Consider the following 21,899-nt stretch of genomic DNA (forward strand, 5'->3'; position numbering starts at 1 on the left):
GTAGCCTCTCCACGTCACCCTGGGGCTGGTGAATGGCATAGGATGGACCTGCCAGAGCCTGCCTGTCCCTGCCAAGGTCTGCGTGTCCCTCCTGGAGCAGCTGGGGATGGATCCCACCAAGGCTGGCAGGAGGAGGGGTTGCACAGCTGTGGTGGCACTGGGCCGAAGGTGACCCTCCCCGCAAGCCGCAGGGACACCAAAAGACCGCTGCACCGCATCCCACGCCACTTCCAGGTGGTTTTTATTCTGGAATCTCCGCCTTCGTTTTCCAAGAGTTGGGCGGGGCGGGATTCGAACCAGTGGCTATCGGGGCCCAGAGCCTCGCTCGAGGTGGCCACGCCCATTGCCCAATATGGGCATACACCGCACTCGGCGCTGGCCACGCCCCCATCTGTACTGGTCACGCCCCAGGCCCTATAAGGCCACGCCCACCGTTAGGCGCCGGTCACGCCCACCGCCCGCGGCCTCCGGGCCGTGAGGGGGCGCCCTCGCGCGGCCGCGCCTCTCCGGAAAGAGCCGAGCGGCGGCGGAGGTGGCCGAAGCGGGGCGCGGGGACGATGGCGCAGCAGGTCGAGCAGCTGCGGGCGGACGGCGTGGACAAGGAAGTGCTGCGGGAGGGCACCGGGCCGCTCCCCGACTTCCGCGATGGCACCAAGGTCAGACCGGCACCACCAAAGGGGGGGTGGGGGGGAAGGGAGCGGGCGAGGCGCGCATGCGCACCCCCCGCGTCCATGATGACGCCACGGGGTCCTTGTCTCCCTGTCCCCAATTTCAGGCCACTTTTCACTACCGAACGCTGCGGTGCGGGGATGAGGAGCGGCCTCTGGACGACAGCCGCGCGCGGGGGAAGCCCATGGAGCTCATCGCGGGGAAGAAGTTCAAGCTGCCGGTGTGGGAGGCGGCGCTGCGCACCATGCGGCCCGGCGAGAGGGCGCGCTTCCGCTGCGACACCAAGGTGGGCGGGGCATGATGGTGGGGGCGGGGCATGGGCTCAGAGGGGGCGCGGTGATTGGCTCGGAGGAGGGCAATGGGGCGTGGTCATCGAGGGGGCGGGGTCTAGCGCCTGGGGCGGGGATTGGCTCAGGGATGAGTAAGGGGGCGGGGCCGAGATTCGTAGGGGTACAGTGATTGGCTCAGGAAGAGTTGGGGGTGTGGTCGGCGAGGGGGCGGGGGCTGGGATCATAGGAACATGGTGATTGGCTCAATAGGAGCAGCGGCGCGGTCTGGGCTCATAGCGGTGCAGTGATTGGCTCAGGGGTGAGTGTGGGCGTGGCCTGCAAGGGGTGCAGCCTGGGCTTATAGGGGCACAGTGATTGGCTCGGGAGGGATGGGGCGTGGTTAGCAGTGGGGCGGGGCTGTGGGCACGGTGATTGCTGTACAGGGGCCTGGTTAGCGCAAGGGGCGTGGTCTGGGCATATAGAGGCATGTTGATTAGTCGATGCTGTAAACGGGGGCGTGGTCACTGAGGGGGCGTGGTCTGGGCTCAAGGGGTGCGGTGATTGGCTCGGAGGAGATCTGAAATACAGAGGGTGGGGTCTGGGCACTGTCATTGTGTTGGGAAGCAGGCGGGGCTTTTGCTTAAGGGGCGTGGTCAGTTGTAAGGGGCGGGGTCTGGGAGCAAGGGGCACGGTGATTGGGTCAGAGCAGTGTGAGGGTGGGGCTTGGGCGTGGGGGCCTGGTCAGCACATGGAGCTGTGTGCAGGGGGCTTGTGTGAGGGGGTAGGGCCATGGGAGGTGGGGGGACAGCAGTCGTTATGAGGTAGGGGGTGTTTGGGGAGAGGCCTCACCACACAGGGCACAGCCATTGCATCCCAGCTCCTCAGTGCAAGGCTGGGAGCATCCCAGTTGCCGCATCCCAGTGCCATCCCGACTCAGAACTACCTCAGTGCATCCCAGTTTTCCCCGTCCTAGTTGCATCCCAACTCAGAACCACCTCGTTGCATCCCATCCCCAGGGTGCGAGGCTGGAAGAATCCCAGTTCCTCCCAACCTGGTGCTGTCCCAACTCAGAACCACCTCAGTGCATCCCAGTTCTTCCCATCCCAGTTCCATCCTGACTCACAACCCCCTCAGTGCTTTCCCAGCCTCGGGGTGTGATGCCCAGAGCATCCCAGTTTCCCCTATCCCAGTGGTGTCCCAACTCAGAACCACCTCAGTGCATCCTAGCTCCAGGGTGCAATGCCCAGAGTATCCCAGTTCCCCGCATCCCAGTGTCATCCCGACTCAGAATGACCTTGTTGCATCCCAGTTCCCTCCATCCCAGTTCTGTCTCAACTCAGAACCACCTCAGCGCATCCCAGTTCCCCCCATCCCAGTTCCGTCCCAACTCAGAATCACCTCAGTGCTTCCCAGTTCTCCCTATACCATTTCTGTCCCAACTCAGAACCACCTCAGTGCATCCCATCCCCGGGGTGCAAGGCTGGGAGCATCCCAGCCCCAGGGTGCCAGGCCCGGAACATACCAGTTCTCCCCCCAGCCCAGCAGCCTCTCCTCCCACCCCACAGCACGTGGTGCTCTACCCGCTGGTGGCCAAGAGCCTGCGCAACATCGCGGCGGGGAAGGACCCTCTGGAGGGGCAGCGGCACTGCTGCAGCATCGCCCAGCTGCACGACCACTACTCCCTGGGCTACCCCGACCTCGATGAGCTCCAGAAGAACCCCCAGCCCCTCATCTTCGATATCGAAGTGCTCAAGGTGAGGCACCTGCTAATGCCAGCGTGGGGTATGGTGAACGAGGTTGTCCTACTCCGGGGTGAGCTCAGGGACAGCCACCAGCACCCCAGCCCCGCATGGAGCTGTGGGCAGGAGGGCGCTGGGGCTATGTTCCTGCCCAGATCCAAGCTCTGCTGGTCACAAGTGGTATCCCCAAAGCTCAGTGCTGGGGCCCGTCCTCTATAACTTCTTTATCCATGATCTGGATGAAGGAATTGAGTCAGTTAGTGGATGACATTAAGCAGCGCAGTAGTGTTGATGCGCTGCTGGGTAGTGTGGCTCTGCAGAGAGATCTGGACAGGCTGGATCCAGGGACCAAGGCTCTGCAGAGGGATCTGGGCAGGCTGGATCCATGGGCCGAGGCCAACAGGGTGAGGTTCAACAAGGCCAAGTGCTCAGGGATCTGCTTTCGTAGTGGACAGGGATGATTGGACTCGATGGTCTCAAAGGCCTTTTCCAACCAAGCAATTGCATGACTCTATAACGGAATGCCGGCAGGTGGAGGCCCCTGGCTCCTACGAGCAGGACCCGTGGGCCATGACGGATGAGGAGAAGCTTCAGGCCGTCCCCCAGATCCACAAGCAGGGCAACGAGCTGTATCGGCAGGGCAAGGTGCAGGAGGCAGCTTCCAAATACTACGATGCCATCGCCTGTCTCAAGAACCTGCAGATGAAGGTGGGGCTCCCTGGTCCCTCTATGGGGTGCACAGAGGTCTCTCTCCACCCCTCCCAGTAAGGAGGAGCTTCCCCCCACTCTTCCTCTTCGGTCTCATCCTGCAGGAGCAGCCGGGCTCTCCAGACTGGATCGAGCTTGACCAGAAGATCACACCCCTTCTGCTAAATTACTGCCAGTGCAAACTGCAGTGCGAGGAGTACTACGAGGTGCTGGACCACTGCTCCTCCATCCTCAACAAGTATGAGGGTAAGGAGCCCTGGGCCAGTGTGGCCGGCTACTGTGGGTGTTGGTGGGATAAACAGGCCTTGGGGGCTCCCCCGCATCCCCCCAGCCCAGCGGTTCTCTCCCCACAGACAATGTCAAGGCTTACTTCAAGCGGGGAAAGGCCCACGCAGCGGTGTGGAACGTGGCGGAGGCACAAGCTGACTTTGCCAAAGTGCTGGCCCTCGACCCCTCGCTGCGTCCCGTCGTCTCCAAGGAGCTGCGGAGTCTGGAAGCGCGCCTGCGTGAGAAGGACGCCGAGGACAAGATCCGCTTCAAGGGCATCTTCTCGCAGTAGAGAGCCCAACGCTCTCTGAACAGGTTCTTTTAGATATTCCACATGTGGAATGGTCATCGATGTTTATTAATGTTTAATACAAATTTTACTTATTTGAAGTCGTTTGAAGTGGTCCGGGAGCTGGCCCCAGCCCGGTGACACTGCAGTGCACTTAAAGTCGCAGTATTAAGCAGCGCATAGCGATCTCAGTCCAAGCACGAAGCTCCTTGCCGGGCTCTCGGCTACGCTCGTCATTACCCCAGGAAAAAGACGCTGGGGATGATGTGCACTCAAGCCCACTGCTCCCTGCCAAGCGCTTTTATTCGTTGTTTTGATGGTGTTATACTTTCCGTCGGGCTGAGCCGCCACGCCTGGGGCAGCCGAGCTGTTTTATGGTTGCAGGGGCTGCGGGCAAAGCCTTAGCCCCGTCTCCTACCCCTCCGTGCCTGTACTGTGCGCCATGTCCTGCACCGTCACTTCTCAAGGCTGCTGCATCATCCCAAGCCGGCGCTTCCTCTCCATCGTCATGTCAGCGTCGTAAATATTTTATATAGAATAACTGCTCGTTACTGCTATCTATATAAAACTCTGGTCATGTTATGCCAAGATAAACAAGATTAAAACTAATCACAGGCATGTGGTCACTTGGAAAAGTTGCTCTTAGAGGTAAAGAAGGCAAAACAGGTCCTGCAGGCAGGAGCAGGTTGGGAGGACAGAACCTGGCAAGCCCTGTCTTGCTTAAGCGCATCAGGGATGGGTCAGAGCTGCTACGCAACTGTTGTGAGGGGCAGAAGCAAGAAGACTCCAGCAGGGCCCATGGTAGGCGTTAAAGCAGCTCTAACACACACAGGGGCTATGCCAGCACATGCCCCACACGGCCCTGTGCTAAGAGAGCTCAAAGCCAAGCCGGTGCCGCTGCAGCCCCCTAAACTCCACAGCCCTCACCCCCTAGGTGACATCAGGGTGGCAGAGCTGCCCCTGCTGCGCTCTGCTCGCTCAGCCAGCAGCTTTCCCCTTCCCCATGGTCCCTCCATCCCTGTCCTAACACCTCTTGTAGAAAAGGTTTAACCGCTCACGTGACATACGGCTTCATGTCAGCATCAACCCGAGAGCTTTTCCCTGCCGCGACGTGTCCTGAATTCCTTATGACCCAGCTGCTATGCCTGAAAACCACTTCCCTGTGTCCAAGGATCCCTGGGGTCTGGGCTTTGCTGGAATCCCCAGTGCCACCTTCCATAGCCCTTAGGTACGGAGCAGACACACAGGCCCCAGCACCTTGTCTTTACAACAATTTATTTGACACCGCCACAAAACGAAGGGAACAAAGGAACTGTTTTTGAATCTCAGCCCTTCGCCTGCCCTGTGGCTGGCGACACCGAACGGAAATAAATAGGTGGGGAGCAGAGAGGTGCCGCTTGCCCTGGGGCATATCCACAGGCCCCCCAACACTGCCCAGGGACAGACGAGCCCGGGAAGCTTCGCACTGGCTCCCCTGAGGGCGAATCTGCCCCAGCACTGCCGGGCAGCAGCTCTGCACCCCTCAAAGACCAAGGGGATGGGGCAGCGGGGTGGAGGCAGAGCTGGGGGGAAGCAGTGGGGCCGAGGGGTGGCTCAGCTCCGACGGGATCGCTCTGACCCTTGGGGTGGCTCCGAGCACCACCTCCCACAAACCCTCAGTCTCAGGGAACCCAGCACCTTTGTCTTCCTTCCTATCAGCTCTGGGCCCATGGCAGGCTCCAGCCCCACGCGCTCCCGGCTGGGAAATGAAGGCTGCGGACAGAGGGCGGACTCACTCCTCACCTTCCAGCTTGAGGCTGACGCTGCGGGGCTTGGTCCTGGGCAGGCCGGAGGCTGCCGACGGGGGACCCCCATCCCGCTCCACCTGGCTGGAGCCCCGCGACCGCAGGAGCTGGCTCTGCTTCCGTAGGAAGTCGACAGGTGCCGGACAGCCATAGGTGCCTTTGCCCAGCACAGGCCGGGGGGGTCCTTTGGGGGAGTTGGCCAAGGCCACAGCTTCCAGCTGTGCCAAGTGGGCTACGTAGCCCTCGGACAGGAACTGCAGGACACACGAGCCAGCAGCCTCAGCCATCACACACTTGCTTTGCCCCAGGGGTTCAGTAATTGTCCCCTGCAGCCCATCCCCAGCCCCACCACGGTACCTGGCACTGGTTCTGGAACTTCTTGACGGCTCGGCCCACGATGTAGATGTTGGCCGGTGCCAGCCCCAGTGAGCTGTAGACGGAGATGTCCTTGGTGGAACCATAGCCAGCAACAATGGTGATCTCTGCCTACACATGGATAAGAGCATTAGGGTAGGGAGTGACCCTTCCCGTGGGGATAGATACCTCCAGGAGACTGGAAAGCATGGATGAGGCACCACAGCCTGGGAGCTGCCCCTCTGTCCCTGGGGTAGAGGATGGCACCAGCTCTGCCCTTGTAGCATGGTCCAGCTCCAGCATCTCCCCGCGCAGCTCCACTGATCCCCGGGATGGAAAGGGGCTGCGGCACAGTCCACACCACCCCTCCCCACCACTATCAGTCCCGTTTTCCTACCCCGCCAGTGTTCCCATCCCCACCTCGGTGAGCAGGCTCTGGAGGAAGGCGGCTTTCTGGCGCAGGGGGTCGTGGGTAAGCCCATCGCAGAAGGAGACGGCGCCATGGGGGAAGTTGTGCTGGGAGAGCCAGGCCACCACACGATGCTTCTGCATGTCGGGGCGCCCCGTCACGTAGATGATCATGTAGCCCGAGTCCTGCCAGTGCCTAGGAGAGGACACGTGTTGGTGCCACAATCTAGCACTGGTGGAGAACCACTGAGCATCTCCCAACACACCACACATGCATGCTGCCTCCAAAACCTCCTCCACACAGGGAAGTAGTGGAGCCTCCATCCTTGGAGAGCTTCAAAAGGTGTAGATGTGGCACTTGGGAACATGGTTTAGCAGGCACAGTGGGGCTTGGGCCGAGAGTTGGACTGGATGAGCTTAGAGGGCTTTTCCAACCTTAATGATGCTATCATTTTAGCAAGGCTGAACGCACAGTGGAGCTGTGTGGTATCACAGGAGGCTTCAGGACCAAAACTGGGAGCAAGACTGCATTTCTGCAGCATCTCAGAGACACTGTGAAAACACTCCGGGTGAGGGGGTGGCAGATCTCCCAGCTCATCCCTGGGAGGGCAGCTTGCTCCAATGTCCCCAGTTGGGTTGTCCCTACCATGAGAAGAGCACCTACCGTACAACATCGACAGCCCCGGCCCGCACTTTGGGGTCACTGCCCATGATGGAGACGCTGGCAGTGAAGGAGCCATCAATGCTGAACACGACCGATTCGGTGCCCCGGGCCACCACTGTCAGGTAGGCCTCAGCATAGCTGTGATCCCCCCTGGAATGGGAGAGCCAAGAGACTCAGAGGAGGCTCTGCTGCACAGGGAGCTCTGCCAAAAGGGCTGGAGGAGGAACCAGGGTGGCACCACACACCCATACCTCACCTGACCACCATGCGCACAGGGTAGATGCCGATGGCCAGAGCCTTGTCTGGAGGGATGGTGAAGGTCAGGCGCCCGCTGCCGCTTGTCACCTCGGTGCCATAGTGCAACCACTTCCCTGACAGTGGCTGCGTCATGATGTAGATGTCCACCTGGGAGGGGAAAAGAGATGAGCATGGACTGAACCTCCAGATCCTGCTGTGTCCCCAGCCTACAAGTCCCTACAACCCTCTCCTGCATCCCATCTCCCTGTTCACCACATCCCTTCCCCTGCTGTGGGTGACACCAGCCCCGTGTCCACTCCTGGATGCCCCACCCTGTTTGATTGGGTCCTGGTAGCACGCATGAGCCCCACAGTACCTTCTCCCCAGTCAGCGTCACCACATCCAGGGGTCCATACATGAAGCGCCCGCTGAGGACCTGCGCTTTGCCCTCGCAGATGATCACATCACAGGCCCGGTGGTTGGCTGTCACATTCTGCAGTGACATGGGGGGTTCAGCAGCCTGCTCTGAGGCTGTGGGTGGCACCCAAGGGAGCTCCCGAGGTGGCACAGGGACCCTGCCAGGCTGCAGGACCATCCTGGCAGACAAGAATCTCCTTGGGCACCTAGGGACAGCTGGAGCCCAGCATCACCCTGGCAAAGAGCTGGGCTCCTGCTGGCCACAGGGCACGTACCCGGATCTTCACTTGGGTGCGCTTGCGCTGCCACTTCTCCCGGGGGATAGCGGGGCTGTAGATAGAGCTCTCCTCGCTCTCTGCTGGCTGTGGCCCCTCCTTCTCCATCACCTGCCGAGCAGCACAGCCCCGGCTCAGCTTCCACCGGCCCCAGTAAGCCGTGCTGCCTGCCCTGCCGTGCCCGCCCTACCTGGCGCAGGATGAAAGCCACCACATCAGAAGACTCCCAATAGCTGGCGTGGAAGAGATGGGGCAAGGTGATGGTGGGGAAGGCGGTCAGGGCATCAGGGCAGTACAGGGAGTAGTCGATGCGCTTCAGGCCCCACCAGCGCTCCAGAACTGTGGGGAGAGCTGGAATGAATCTGTTCCTCGACCTTATCCCGTTGTGCATCCCAAGATGTCAGCATGGGATGGGATGGGTATGGATGGCACTTACTCTTGACGACTTCACTGGTGTTGGCAGGAGTTGGGGGCTCTCCCAGCTCGCTGCCCCTCCAGAAGCCCCCAAAGCTGCCGGTGGGAGTAGGGGGAGCGGCCACGTCCGCTTCAGGCAGGAACAGGGCAGAGTGCGTCTGCAGGGCCTCCGCTATGGAGAGAGGTGAGGCCACCCAGATCCCTCCTCTGGACATCAACCACCCTGGGATCCCCCCTCCAGAAGAGTCCCACAGGGGTGGGCTTAGAAACACAGAATCCCGGAATGGTTTGGGTGGGAAGAGACCTCAAAGTCCATCCAGTCCCACTCCCTTGCCATGGGCAGGGACACCTCCCACTGCATCAGGGGCTCCAAGCCCCATCCAACCTGGCCTTCAACACCTCCAGGGATGGGGCAGCCACCACTGCTCTGGGCAACCTGGGCCAGGGCCTCCCCACCCTCACAACAAAATATTTCTCCCCAAGATCTCATTTCAATCTTCCCTCTTTCAGCTCCAAACCCTTCCCCTCATCCTGTCCCTGCACTCCCTGATCAAGAGCCCTTCCCAGCTTTCCTAGAGCTCCTTTCATTCCTGGAAGCTGCTCTAAGGTCTCTCCACAGCCTTCTCTCCTCTAGGCTGAACAACCCCAGCTTTCTCAGCCTGGCCTCGGACAGGAGGTGTTCCAGCCCTCGGATCATCTCCGTGGCCTCCTCTGCACTCGCTCCAACAGCTCCATATCCTTCCTGTGCTCGTGTAGGACTGGGCTTCCACATCCCTTTCCCCTCAACGCAGCCAGGCTTCCGCAGTGCTGTGAGTGCTCTGGGTACCCCAGGGCGATGCCAAATCCCCACATGCACCTCAGGATGCCTGGAATCAGCCCAGCATAGGAGTCACTCACCCAGCAGGGAGGAAGTGCCATCACCCAGGGGGTATTTCTGGTAGCGGGGCACGCTGAGTGGCGGGATGGCATGGAAGGCTTTGGCCAAGAGGGGCTCCAGGCGAGAGGCGCAGGGATCGGCCGCATGGAAGAGGTTGTAGATCTGCTCACAGGCAGGACGCAGCTGGGCCACTGTGGCAGAGAGGGGGGAGTTGGGGCTGTCCCACAGCGAGGACAGGGCACGAGGGCTGATGGACAAAGGGCATTGCGGCCAGGAGCTCAGCACCCAGCAAGGAGAAAGCAGGACCCGGAGAGAGGAAAGGCTGGGGATGCAAACCCAGCACACTGGTGACAGTGAGGAGACAGGCTGGGGCTGACATACAGCAGAGAAGGGGACACTGGGCACACACCAATGCTGACACCCACACAGCCAGGGTTGGGCGTGCGAGGGGCTCAAACCCAAGCTGGGCTCTTTGGGGAGGTCCCAGGAGGCTCAGGCTCGCAGGGGGCAAAGGGAGAACGACTTGGGGACAAGGGAGGGTTGGCAGCTGGCACGGTGGCTGGCAGGGGTCCTCACCATCCAGAGTGGGCATGACGGTCTTGCGCAGCGCGAGCACCAGCCCCAGCGGGGAGCCAAAGAGGAAGAAGCCGGATACCTTAAAATCGAGGCGGGTGCTGGTGCCCTCCACCCCATCCAGCGCCGCGGTGCCGCTCCGCAGTGCCTCTGCCTCCAGCGGGACCTCGCTGGCCTGCAGGCTGGGACAGCAGGGCCAGTGGGCATGGAGAAGGCCAGAACCATCCTGCTCCCACCAGCACAGGGATAAAGCTGTGCCCAGAACAGCCCTGTTAGCCCAGAGGAGCTGCTGGAACCAGGGGAGCTCCAGCAAGATGCCCAAAGGCAGGCGGCCCCCATGCAATGCTCCTTCCCAGACTGGTGCAGATGGGAAGTTCTTCCTTTCCATAAAGTACAAAATTATTTGAGAGATCACCAGCATTCCCACAGGGACGGACCCCAACGCTGCCAACTGTTCCCCTGGCTCTCACCTGCATGAGGAGCTGTGCTGGTGGCTCTCCCCCTGCTCCCGGCAGGGTGGCTGTGTGCCCAGCTCGGGGCTGGCCTGCCCTGCCCCTGCTGCTCCGTCTGCTCCATCAGCCAGCGGATCCCTGCTGCTGCACAGCTCGGGGGAAATGGGCTCTGTGCTCTGTGGGGGGAAAAGCAGCAAATGCCCACACCCTCTTTAGCCAGCATCCAAGGGCACAAACCCCACTCCCACCCTTCCCAAACTCCATCGGGAGGCAGGGTGCCAGCAACTCACCAGGCTGCCGCGGCGGCTGCTGCTGCGGCTGCCACCCGAGCCCACCCGGCTCTGGCAGAGCGCATCAAAGCCCAGGATGCCACCCACGCAGTCCCCCAGCAGCACCACCTGCAGAAGGCATGCACCCAGGACAAGGGTGAGGAAGGACAGAGCCCCCAAGCTCTCTGCTCTGGGACAAAGTGGTCCCAGCGGAGCCCTAAGTGAAGCCTTTTCCAAATCACAGAATGGTTTGGGTTGAAAGCAAGCCTTACAAGTCATCCAGTCCAACCCTCCGGCAGAGGAAGGGACATATTTAACCAGATCGGGTTGCTCAGAGCCCCATCCAACCTGACTTGGAATGTTTCCAGGGATGGAGCAGCCACTCCTTCTCCAGGCAACCTGGGCCAGGGCCTCCTTATATCCAGATTAAACCCCTTCTCACCTGGCCACAGAAGCCAGCTCCCTCCCCAGAGCGCAGGAAGGCGCTGTAGGCCTGGTTGGCGCGGGTGATGACAATGCCCACGGCGTGCTGGTAGCTTGCTGAGGAGGTGGCCAGCAGCGGGAGGGCTGCCAGTGGGATGTGGTCCTGGCTGCTGGACAGGCTGTCCCTGTCATGGCTGTAGGGGCTAAGCCTGGGAGTGAACACAAAGGATGAACCAGGGTGATCCCGATGTTCCCATCTGACCACACGACGCTAGGTCAACCCCAGGGTGCTGCACCAGGAGTTATCCCCATCCCACCCCTATCCTATCCCATCGCTTTTCCTGGATCCTTCACCAGGAGAAGGAAAGTCCCCCCTCTGAGCCCAACACCTCCCTGCTCCCCTCCCACAGCTCTGGGGTGGTTTTCCAGGGGGACAGCCCACTCCTTGTCCCACGGCACAGCCCCAGCATCCATACTTGGAGACGAGGGCGTAGGCAGCGGCGCAGATGGGTGGGCAGGGCACCAGGCGCAACGCCACGTGCCCCAGTGCCTCGGGGAAGTGGACACGGGTGACAGCATCGAAGGTGGCCGCCAGCGTCTGCACATCCGCCTGCTTGGAGCCTGGCTCACCCACTCCCTGGTCCAGGATGTTGCCGCTGTGGAGGATGAGGAAGAGGGCGTGGATCCGGCATGCCTGCGCTGTGCTGTCCACCGAGCTGCCCTGAAGGAAGGAGAGCACTGCCATTGGCACCCACGCCAGGGAACATGGCCTAAGGGAAGGGACGAGTGGGACACACACCTCGGGGAAGCCAGACGCTCCTAGTCCTTCAGCATCCACCTTGGCAGCGCTGGCTGCGTCCCCTGTGAGCACACGGCCCCGGTGAGCCCGGCTGGGGCATCCAGGTGGGAGTTTGACCCCTTTCGGGACACCGAAATCAGGGTTTGGAGTCCCCAGCCACTCACCCAGAGCTTCGTCCAGCTCCACCGGCCGCTCCAGAGTGTCCAAGAAGTCATTGGAGCTCCACTTCGTAATCTCCTTTGCAAAGACGTCATCGCTGTCGGACAGGTCCTCTGCGGTGGCAGAGAGGGGGCCGTGGGTGTGGAGCCCACAAGGTCCCCCTCAAGGGTCACATCCAGCCCACCTCAAGCTGGTGCCAAAACACTGAGCCACAGGGCTGCCCTGCCATACCGTGAGCATCGAAAAATTCCTCTTCGGAGCTGTTCTCAGAGTCACGGGCAATGTTCTGAATCCGCCACTCAGACAGGCTCTGAGGAGACACCCCCCCTGCCACCGGTGCGGGATCAGCACCCAGAGCCCCCCCCCAACAGTGAGACCCTGCACCTGAACTCCCCACCAGGAGACCCAGGGCTACCCCTGGGGGCACCCAGGCCAGGGAAGAGAGAGTTCTCTGCTGCATCTCCTATGGAGAACGGCAGAAACCAGGGGATCCCATCCCACCCATGCGGGACCTGGTCTCTCACCTCCATGCTGGGAAGAGTAAGAGGATCGTGAAGAGGTGGACCACTGCTTGGCAAAGGTATCATCAGGGGAGGCATCAGCCCCTCCTTGGACCTCAGTCCCCTCCTGCCCGCTGGCATCCCCAGGCTCTGGCTGCCCCTCGGGGCTGGGCCCAGGGGTGGGAAGCTCCTCAGTTTCACCACACTTGGCCATCTTCTGCGCTAGCATCCGTGCCGTCTCCTCCTCCAGCTGCCGGATATCCTCCATTGTCAGGTCCGTCCATTCATCCTGCCAGCACCAAGCCTGGCGATGGGCACGCAGCATCACCTTCCGCAAACCTGTGACGGCAAGAGAGAAGCGGGGAGAGAGTCTGGCATGGCTCCAGTGCTCCCCAAAACTGCCCCTCTGGCAGCATCAAGACGTCGGCGGTTGAGGGATCACCACACTCACCCACATCATGGATAAACTGCTCGATTTTGGACTGCATCCCCCAGTAGCGAAACTCCACCTTGCAGAGCTTGTATGCGCACATCAGGGGCCCACTGGCAGCCACCTCCAGCCAGTCATCCCCCAGCGGGCCCCGGCCCGTCTTGACCGAGCGGTAGAGCTTGGGGTCCTCCTCAGGTTTGTATTCCCCAGGGGAGATTGGGTCACGCACAATGTCGATGGTATCTGTGAGGAGAACAGCGCTAATCCCCCTGCAGCACTCATCGAGGGGACATGGGCAGGTGGGAGCCCCCTCGGACCAGAAATTGGAGCAGGCACTTGTCAAATCAGTCCCACATGCCAACAGCTGGCAGCAAACGCTCCCCATCCTGCGGCTATAATGACAAAGGCATCCTTGGGTGCATCAGAACGTGTCCCATCCCTGCACAGGGGCCTGATCCAGCACCCGCGGGACACGCAGCACGGCTGCAAGAGGCACCAGGGCCATGGAGAGAGGTGTGGAGGCAGCGAAGCATGCGAAGAGCCGGGGCTGACACAACTATGCACATTAGCCAGGAGATTTGGCAGCTGGGAGAGCAGCCCTGGCAACCCCGAGAGACGCAGAGGCTGAGTAGAGCTGGATGGAGCAGCTCAGCACAGTGCGGAACCCCACCAGAAGCCCCCCCAGATCCGAGGAGCCCCCAGTAATGGGGCGGGGGGCACAGCAAAACCACATTGAGTCAGAGGATGCGATGGCAACATCTCCTTCACCCCAAATTGGAGTGGCATTTCCAAAACAGGAGAAGGGCTCACGGAAAACATGACCCAACAGACCTTGGGGGGCTGTTCAGGCCCAATCCCGCACAAAGTCTCCTGCAGTTGGATTGCTCCAGCCCTGTCTCCAAGCCAGCTCCCTCCAGTTGGGTTTTGGGGAGCACTGAGGGGGTCCCAGGGCTCCCCGCTGGCCCACGGGACCTTCCCAGAGTGCCACCCCACATCAGTCCCTTCAGGACATCCCCAGGATCTTCCAGACCTCGTATTTCTTTGCTCCACTGATGCCTCTGAGGTGCCTGCAGCTCAGGCCAAAAAAAAAAAGGGGGGAAAAAAGGACTTTGATGACCCAGAACGTAAACGACAGCTGCAGGGCAAGCACTATGAAGTCGGACTTCTCCCATGGTGAGGAGATGAAATGCAAACTGTTCCAAGCACCCCAGCCTGCAAAACAACACCACGGGGTGGGAAAGCAGCCCTGGTGTCTAAATCACATGGCAAGAGAGGTTGAAAGGACATCCCAGGGCTGGCACAGGGGGGAGCACATCTCCCTACCCAAAACACAGCCCTGTGTCCCCTCTGATTATCCCTGTCCCAAGGGTAGAGCAGGTCCATGGCTGCACCGCGGACACTAGAAATGCTTCAATCCCACAAAGCTACCACTGCCCAGCCTCAGGCTGATGCACGGCACATGGCACAGCCGCGGTGGTGAAGGGAACACAACACCTTAAATAGGCATCTGATGGGATGGCTGAGCAGCTCGCAAGGAGCCGGGACATGATCTGCCGGCTGCAAGCAGCTCCCAGCAGCATCAGCAATGACCAGCAAGTCCATTTGCTTTTACTGCTGCGAGAAACTTGTCGAGGAGGCTGCTATTCCCGCGGTTCACCCTGACAGCACTGACCATGTTATTCTACCACCCTTTGAAATACAAGATGGGATTTAAATCTGTCACTGCTACCGGACACCAGGATGAGAGTGAGAACTGGCAAAGAAAATCCCAGCACAGTCCATGTCAGAGCCAATCCCACCCCAGCCCCACTCCCCATGGATCCACCTAGGACGCAGTGTGCCTTGCAGAAAGCCCGCAGGATGGGCATTGGGGCGGAAAATCAAGCAGAGCAGCAGGCAGCGGGCACAGGGCTGTGTCCTGCCCGCTATCCGCTTGGCCTTGGTTGCTGCCTGGTGGTGTAGAGGTAGAATTTGCCCCCCCGCAGCCCAAGGCACCGGCATCCTGGCTGAACATCCCCAATTCCACAAGAGCCAATGAGAGAAATAGGTCAGATGAATCATTTCCTCCGAGTGCCTATTTTAGGCCTCCATTTTAAGAGGCAGCGCATCATGCTCTGCGCTCCAGCACCCAAAACGACACCGCTGGACAAGGAAGGCTGCAGCACTGGTGCCAAACCTGCCAGTGAGGGAGGAATCCCACTTTGGGCTCCCAGAGCTGCCTGCCACCCCCCAGCATGCAGTGGAAGGGCTCAAAGCCGGAGAGCGATCTGGAGCGAAGCCCTGGGGAACCCAGCAAGCAGGACAAGGGATGGGAAAATCAGGACATGCTCTTCCAGCTTCCCCTCCTCCAGCTGATCCAAAATGCCCTGCAGGAGCCCAGTGTGGGTTCCCAGGAGAGGGAACCGGGAAGGCAAAGCTGTGACAAAGTGGGACAAGGAGACGGAAGCAGGCTGCGATCAGGAAGGGGAGGGCTGCAATCAAATATAGTCAACGGAAGAAGGCAGAGGATTAAATTGTCCACCTAAACTTCTTTAATGTGGACTCTGGGGAGCGGGCAGAGAGCTCAGGACAGGGAGCTTGGTGGGTGCTGGGCTCTTCTCTGAAGTGAGAGGTGATAGGATGAGAGGAAATGGCCTCCAGTCGTGCCAGGGCAGGTTCAGATTGGACATTAGGAAAAATTTCTTCAGTAAAAGGGTTCTCAGGCACTGGCAGAGGCTGCCCAGGGTGATGGTGGAGTTACCATCCCAGTAGGGGATTAAAAGATGGGTAGATGAGATGCTCAGGGATGGTTTAGTAGCGGACAGATACAGTTGGGCTTGATGATCTCAAAGGTCTTTTTCCAACCAAGTGAATCTATGATTCTATGACACAGGCACCGTCCCCTGCCAGGTTCTCCTCACCGCTGTCCCCAGAATGCGAGCGAGAGCAAAGCTGAGTGCGCTGCAGACAGCAGGGAAGCAGAGCCCCTCAGGTGCCGTGGCACACCCCCACACCCAGCCCTGCAAGCGCCGTATATGAACACCGGCAGCATTGGGACCTGCCCAGCGCCCCGAGCCAGCCTCGCAGTGGCTGTACGCACCCAAAATCCTCTGCCTCTTCTCAGCCACGCTCAGGTTGAAGACGTTGGTCTGCTGGCCCGCATCCGGCCGGTAATATGTCTCGATCTCAATGGAGAACTTCTCCACAAAGGGACAGGTGTACCTGGGAAACGCGTGGAGACAGGGATGAAGAGAAGGTTCCAAGGAGCTCTTACAGTGACCTTCCAGTACGTGAAAGGGGCCTATAAAAAAGCTGAAGAGGGATTGTTCACAAAGGCTTGTAGTGATAGGACGAGGGGGAATGGGTATAAACTGAAGAGGGACAGATTTAGATTGGACATAAGGAAGAATTTCTTCACCACGAAAGTGTTGAGGCACTGGCACAGGTTGCCCAGGGAAGTTGTGGCTACCCCATCCCTGGAGATGTTCAAGGCCAGGTTGGATGGGGCCTTGGGCAGTCTGATCCAGTGGGAGGTGTCCCTGCCCATGGCAGGGGGTGGGACTGGGTGATCTTTAAGGTTCCTTCCAACCCAAACTATTCTATGATTCTACGAGCCTGGTGGCCCTGTCAGCCCCGCAGCCCATCTCGCGTCCCCACCTGGTGCGGGTGTAGGGGTAGGCATTCCAGGATTCCTCCTCCACCTGCAGCGCGGCTTTGGGGAGTAGCGCCCGAAACCAGCTGGGGATGTGCGAGCCCACGTGGTAGATTTTGTGGGTGTACTGGCCGCTGCCACCAGGGCCATCGCTGTAGGGTCGGTTGGCCAGGATCTCCACCCCGCTGCCCTCGCCACTCGACTCCTCGCGGCTTTTCTTCTGCAGGAAAAGCCGCTGAATGAGCTCGGGCCTCTCCCAGACCCCAGACGGCCCCAAGGGCTGGCACTGGGACGGACCCAGACCCATAGCTGCTCCTGAGATCCCCTGCTCAGCTCCATGTCCTCAAACCCACCCAACCCTCAGCAAACGCCCCTGCAAAACCCTAGAGGCATCCTCAGGCCCCCCTGCACCCTCCAGATCTGTGCTCAGCCCCACAGACCCCTGCAACCCCAGCTTCCCACGCTCAGCCCCATAGATCTCTGCACCCCCAGCTCCCATGCTCAGCCCCACAAACCCCTGGACCCCCAGCTCCCCATGCTCAGCCCCACAGACCCCTGCACCCCCAGCTCCCCATGCTCAGCCCCACAGCCCCTTGCACTCCCAGCTCCCCATGCTCAGCCCCACAGACCTCTGCACCCCCAGCTCCCCATGCTCAGCCCCACAGACCCCTGCACCCCCAGCTCCCCATGCTCAGCCCTACAACCCCCTGCACCTCCAGCTCCCCATGCTCAGCCCCACAGACCCCTGCACCCCCAGCTCCCCATGCTCAGCCCCACAGCCCCCTGCACCTCCAGCTCCCCATGCTCAGCCCCACAGACCCCTGCACCCCCAGCTCCCCATGCTCAGCCCCACAACCCCCTGCACCCCCAGCTCCCCATGCTCAGCCCCACAGACCCCTGCACCCCCAGCTCCCCATGCTCAGCCCCACAACCCCCTGCACCCCCAGCTCCCCATGCTCAGCCCCACAGACCCCTGCACCCCCAGCTCCCCATGCTCAGCCCCACAGACCCCTGCACCCCCAGCTCCCCATGCTCAGCCCCACAGCCCCCTGCACTCCCAGCTCCCCATGCTCAGCCCCACAGACCCCTGCACCCCTAGCTCCCCATGCTCAGCCCCACAGACCCCTGCACCCCCAGCTCCCCATGCTCAGCCCCACAACCCCCTGCACCCCCAGCTCCCCATGCTCAGCCCCACAAATCCCTGCACCCCCAGATCCCCATGCTCAGCCCCACAAATCCCTGCACCCCCAGCTCCCCATGCTCAGCCCCACAGCCCCCTGCACCCCCAGCTCCCCATGCTCAGCCCCGCTGCTCCCTGCACCCTCAGCTCGCCATGCTCAACCTCACAGCTCCCTGCACCCTCAGCTCGCCATGCTCAACCTCACAGCTCCCTTCACCCCCAGCTCCCCACATTCAGTCCCTCAGCCCTCTGCACCTCCAGCTCCCCATGCTCAGCCCCACAACCCCCTGCACCCACAGCTCCCCATATTCAGCCCCTCAGCCCTCTGCACCTCCAGCTCCCCATGCTCAGCCCCACAACCCCCTGCACCCCCAGCTCCCCATATTCAGCCCCTCAGCCCTCTGCACCTCCAGCTCCCCATGCTCAGCCCCACAACCCCCTGCACCCACAGCTCCCCATATTCAGCCCCTCAGCCCCCTGCACCCTCAGCCCCGCATGCGCTGCCCCACCTGGATCATGTACAGCTGGGCCACCTGGTACTCCTCCAGGCTCATGGGCAGCAGGATGTGGTACTCCTTGATGAGCATGGCGGCGGGGGGCAGCGCCTGCGGGGCCGCCGTTACCCCGGCCCGGCCCGCGCCGCTCCCATGGTAACGCGCCCCCCGACCGGCCGGCTTCGGCTGCGCTCGGCTCCGCGCGCCCCCCGCTCGCTCTGCTCCGCGCGCCCCACTTCGGCTCTTTCCGGACGCGTTCGGCTGCGCTGGCCCCCCGCCCGCTCACACTTCGGCTCTTTCCGGCTGCGCTCGCCCCCCGCCCGCCCGTCTTCGTCTGCCTTTGGCTCTTTCCGACTGCGCTCGGCTCTCCTCGCCCCCCGCCCGCTCACACTTCGGCTCTTTCCGCCTCTCTTCGGGTCCGCTCGCACCCCCGCCCCCCGCCTTCGCCTCCCTTCGGCTCATCCCGCCTCCCTTCGGCTCCGCTCGCCCCCCGCCCGCTCAGCCTTCGGCTTTTTCCGCCCTCCTTCGGCTCTTTCCGGCTGCCCCCCGGCCCCGCCGCACCTGCGCCGCCTCCGCCCGGACCCCCTGCCCGTGACATCACAGCCCCATCACGCGGGGACGGCCGTGACGTAGATAACGGGGGGGGGGGAAGGAGGGGGGCCGTGACATCAGAGGGAGGGAGGTGGGGAGTGGCGCCGCATGGGCACGTGGGGAAACCGGGACCCCCCTGCTCCAAGCTCTGCCCCACAGATCCCTATGCCCCCCTGCTCCAAGCTCTGACCCACATCTCTGCGCCCCCATGCTCCAAGCTCAGCCCCACATCTCTGCACCCCCATGATGCTCAGCCCCACAAATCCCTGCACTCCCACGCTCCAAGCTTTGCCCCACAGATCCTGTGCCCCTATGATGCTCTGCCCCACAGATCCCTGCACCTCCATGCTCCAGCCCCACATCCCCGTGCCCCCATGATTCTCAGCCCCGCAGATCCTGCACCCTCATGATGCTCAGCCCCACAGATCTCTGCACTCCCCTGCTCCAAGCTCTGCCCCACAGATCCCTGCACCCCTCTGCTCCAAGCTCCAGCCCCCTCAGCTCCCCCTGCTCAGCCCCCCATCCCAGTGTAGCTCCAAGCCCTTCCCCATTATAGCCTCTCCCTGGTGTCCCCAGGGCACTAACACCCCCCCCCCCCCCCCCAGTTCTGCTCCCCCGTGTCCCCTCATCATCCCCAGGACCCCCCCTACACGCTCAGCCCCCCTTGGCTGCAGGGACACGGCTGGGGGCAGACTCCCAACCACCTTCTTTATTTATAAAAACAGGGATTTCTAAAGCAAGGGAGAGCGTGGGCAGCATGGTGGTCCCCCCGCCGCCAGCACGGCAGGGACACCAGGGGACCCGGGGGTTTTAGGGGGGTCCCGGGTGACAGCAGCTGTTACGTGCGGGCGTTGCGCTCTGTCTCTGCCAGGCACTCCCTGACCAGTGCCCGGGCGTGGATGATTCCTGCGGGAAGAAGCAGAGACACATCCCACATCAGCATCCCTCCCTCGCCCCACCCCTCCCCGTGGGGCATGGAGCCCTAGCGGGGGCAAGGGGGTCAGTGTCCCCTCCATACCCCGCTTCAGCCGCTCCATGGCACTCTTGCTGCCGGCATAGGTGGGTCGGATCTCCTTCCCCATCTCCTCGATGACGGAGAGCAGGTCGGTGTAGGTGCTCTGCGACCCCTGAGCCCCGGGGGGCTTCATTGCCTGCAGAGGAAAGGAGGCACAGAGGAGCTAAATGCTGACCCCGCCCCGGGTCTCCACCTGCCCTGCCCTGCCCCACAACCACAACCACATCCACCCCCAGTTCCCCCAACCCCGGTTCCAGTCCCACTGCTCCCATCTTTGGTCCCCTGTGTCTCCTCAAACCCTGCCTTCCCCCCACACACACGGTGACCCCCTCACCTGCACGTAGCCCATGGATGGTGGGCCGAAGTCATTGAAGAGCGGTCGGAACGGTGCAGCAGCACCGGGGACCGAACCGGAAGGCGATGGGACACTCGTGGCTGTGGGAGATGCAGGGTTACCAGTTACACCCACCACCCTTTCCCAGTCCCCTTCCTTTCCCTGGTCCCCTCCCTATTTCCCCATTCCCCGGTGCACGCCCCTGCACTTTCTTCACCCACCCCATTTCCCAATCCACCCCCCATCTCTGATGCCCCCCAGCCTTTTCCCCATCGCCATTCCTCCCACACCATCCCCACACTCACAATCAGGAAGCAACTCACCCCGTTCTCCGCCCATCCCTGTCCCCCCCATTCCTCTTCCCCCCTCTCCTCGTTCTCCCCCGCTTCCCTCCCATTCTCCCTCTCCTCCCCACTCCCCCTCAACTCCCCTTCCCACTTCATACCATCATTGTTCCTCCCATCACTGTTCCCCCCCTTCCTCCCCACTCACCCCTATCCCCATTCCCTTTTCACTCTTATTCCCCATTCCCTTCCCACCCCCTTCCTTGTTCTCCCCCATTCCCACAGTCACCGGCAGGCAGTGCCCCCCACATTCTCCCCATTCCCCATTCCCACACTCACTGGCAGGCAGTGTCCCCCACCCCGTTCTCCCCTATCCCCTTCCCCACCCCCTATTCCCCGTTCTCCCCCCATAAGCCCCCCATTCCCCCCACTTCCCACTTCTCCCACCCCATTTCCCCACATTCCCACTCCATCCCTGTTCCCCCGCTTTCCCCATTCCCTCTCATTCCCTTCCCCCCCCTTGCTCCATTCTACTCCCCCCATCCCCGTACCCTCCCGTTCCCACGTTCACCGGCGGGCAGCTTGCCCCCCCCCCCGCTCCCCCCTATTCCCAGTTCCCGTTCCTCTCACCCGCTGACCGGTAGGCGGCGCCCCCCGTTCCCCGTTCCAGCTCGCCATTCTCCCCCCCATCCGCCCCCCGCGCTGACCGGTGGGCAACGCCCCTCCCTTCCTCCTCCTCCACCCCTGCTCACCCCCCGCCGTCCCCGGTCCGTCCCCGCCTCGCAGATCGGCGGGCAGCGCCTCTCCCGTTCCCCGTTCCTCCCCCCTCTTTGCCCTTTGCCCCCCCCGCTGACCGGCAGACAGCGTCCCCACCCCCGGCCTTCCGTTCCCATTCCCCGTTCTCACCCCTGTTCACCGGCGGGAAGCGCCCCCCCCCATTCCCCTTTTCCCCCCTTCCCACCCCCCCCGCTGACCAGCGGGCTGCGACCCCCCCGTCCCCATCTCTCCCGTCTCCCACCACCCCATTCCCGTTCCCATTCTCCTCGCCCCTCCTCCGCCCGCGCCGCCGCCGTGAGCGGCGGGCAGAGCCCCCCCTAGTTGCCCGTTAATCCCCTCCTCCACCTCACCCCCCGCCCCCCGGTGACCGGCGGGCAGCGCCCCCCTGGTCGCCCCCCGTTCCCGTTCCAGCCCCCCGTTCCCGTTCGTTCCCTCCCCTCCCGCTTCCGCTGACCGGCAGACAGAGCCCCGGGCCCCGTGGGGGCGGGGCTGGCGCTGGCGGCTCCGGCGGGGACGGGCGCGGGAGCGATGGGCTTGTAGGACATCCCCGAGCGCCGCCCCCGCCCCGCGCCGCGCTGACGTCATTGTGACGCGCCAAACCACGCCCCTCGTGTCAC

At 62.1% G+C, this 21,899-nt stretch overlaps 3 protein-coding genes across 8 annotated transcripts; 1 reads left to right on the forward strand and 2 right to left on the reverse strand.

Moving 5' to 3' along the window:
- The first annotated feature begins 336 nt into the window (after nucleotides 1-336).
- AIP (aryl hydrocarbon receptor interacting protein) lies at nucleotides 337-4,507 on the forward strand. The gene is made up of 6 exons (XM_009566751.2): nucleotides 337-656; nucleotides 776-955; nucleotides 2,504-2,692; nucleotides 3,209-3,385; nucleotides 3,490-3,631; nucleotides 3,739-4,507. Exons 1-6 carry the CDS (start codon nucleotides 558-560, stop codon nucleotides 3,942-3,944), a joined length of 993 nt encoding a protein of 330 aa, XP_009565046.1. The 5' UTR covers nucleotides 337-557; the 3' UTR covers nucleotides 3,945-4,507.
- A 782-nt stretch (nucleotides 4,508-5,289) lies between these two features.
- Nucleotides 5,290-18,906, reverse strand: PITPNM1 (phosphatidylinositol transfer protein membrane associated 1). 5 transcript variants are annotated; one of them, XM_054068108.1, is made up of 24 exons: nucleotides 18,843-18,906; nucleotides 18,297-18,392; nucleotides 16,613-16,827; nucleotides 16,056-16,177; nucleotides 12,998-13,219; nucleotides 12,571-12,885; nucleotides 12,278-12,373; nucleotides 12,052-12,159; nucleotides 11,888-11,949; nucleotides 11,565-11,809; nucleotides 11,108-11,297; nucleotides 10,687-10,794; nucleotides 10,415-10,572; nucleotides 9,948-10,126; nucleotides 9,392-9,562; nucleotides 8,517-8,666; nucleotides 8,271-8,419; nucleotides 8,081-8,191; nucleotides 7,765-7,881; nucleotides 7,408-7,556; nucleotides 7,152-7,301; nucleotides 6,500-6,683; nucleotides 6,083-6,211; nucleotides 5,290-5,979 (listed from the first exon to the last, which is right to left on the reverse strand). In XM_054068108.1, exons 2-24 carry the CDS (start codon nucleotides 18,372-18,374, stop codon nucleotides 5,713-5,715), a joined length of 3,675 nt encoding a protein of 1,224 aa, XP_053924083.1. In that variant the 5' UTR covers nucleotides 18,375-18,392; nucleotides 18,843-18,906; the 3' UTR covers nucleotides 5,290-5,712. The 5 variants fall into 5 exon arrangements, 3 of the variants coding, with proteins under 3 accessions (XP_053924083.1, XP_053924084.1, XP_053924085.1); XR_008450047.1 differs by lacking the exon at nucleotides 18,843-18,906 and having other exon boundaries at nucleotides 5,960-5,979; nucleotides 6,083-6,422; nucleotides 18,297-18,684; XM_054068109.1 differs by lacking the exons at nucleotides 10,687-10,794; nucleotides 18,843-18,906 and having other exon boundaries at nucleotides 18,297-18,683.
- A 645-nt stretch (nucleotides 18,907-19,551) lies between these two features.
- CDK2AP2 (cyclin dependent kinase 2 associated protein 2) lies at nucleotides 19,552-21,882 on the reverse strand. 2 transcript variants are annotated; one of them, XM_054068663.1, is made up of 4 exons: nucleotides 21,258-21,281; nucleotides 20,222-20,322; nucleotides 19,891-20,023; nucleotides 19,552-19,778 (listed from the first exon to the last, which is right to left on the reverse strand). In XM_054068663.1, the coding sequence occupies exons 2-4, from the start codon at nucleotides 20,234-20,236 to the stop codon at nucleotides 19,711-19,713; spliced, it is 216 nt and encodes a 71-aa protein (XP_053924638.1). In that variant the 5' UTR covers nucleotides 20,237-20,322; nucleotides 21,258-21,281; the 3' UTR covers nucleotides 19,552-19,710. The 2 variants fall into 2 exon arrangements, with proteins under 2 accessions (XP_053924638.1, XP_053924637.1); XM_054068662.1 differs by lacking the exon at nucleotides 21,258-21,281 and adding an exon at nucleotides 21,737-21,882 and having other exon boundaries at nucleotides 19,553-19,778.
- Nucleotides 21,883-21,899: the final 17 nt, after the last annotated feature.

This window comes from Cuculus canorus, chromosome 5, assembly GCF_017976375.1.
Source record: "Cuculus canorus isolate bCucCan1 chromosome 5, bCucCan1.pri, whole genome shotgun sequence".
NCBI classification, from domain to species: domain Eukaryota; kingdom Metazoa; phylum Chordata; class Aves; order Cuculiformes; family Cuculidae; genus Cuculus; species Cuculus canorus.

Excerpts from the sequence above, each read along its gene's own strand:
- CDK2AP2 (XM_054068662.1), bottom strand. The coding sequence starts at position 21,827 with ATGTCCTACAAGCCCATCGCTCCCGCGCCCGTCCCCGCCGGAGCCGCC. Across the intron at positions 20,323-21,736 it reads GCCCGGGGCTCTGTCTGCCG|CCACGAGTGTCCCATCGCCT; the intron begins GTCAGCGGAAGC and ends CATCTCCCACAG. Across the intron at positions 19,779-19,890 it reads CATGGAGCGGCTGAAGCGGG|GAATCATCCACGCCCGGGCA; the intron begins GTATGGAGGGGA and ends TTCTTCCCGCAG.
- AIP (XM_009566751.2), top strand. The coding sequence starts at position 558 with ATGGCGCAGCAGGTCGAGCAGCTGCGGGCGGACGGCGTGGACAAGGAA. Across the intron at positions 657-775 it reads ACTTCCGCGATGGCACCAAG|GCCACTTTTCACTACCGAAC; the intron begins GTCAGACCGGCA and ends CCCCAATTTCAG. Across the intron at positions 3,386-3,489 it reads TCAAGAACCTGCAGATGAAG|GAGCAGCCGGGCTCTCCAGA; the intron begins GTGGGGCTCCCT and ends CTCATCCTGCAG.
- PITPNM1 (XM_054068108.1), bottom strand. The coding sequence starts at position 18,374 with ATGCTCATCAAGGAGTACCACATCCTGCTGCCCATGAGCCTGGAGGAG. Across the intron at positions 9,563-9,947 it reads CGTCATGCCCACTCTGGATG|TGGCCCAGCTGCGTCCTGCC; the intron begins GTGAGGACCCCT and ends TCTCTGCCACAG. Across the intron at positions 8,667-9,391 it reads TGGCACTTCCTCCCTGCTGG|CGGAGGCCCTGCAGACGCAC; the intron begins GTGAGTGACTCC and ends CTCTCTCCATAG.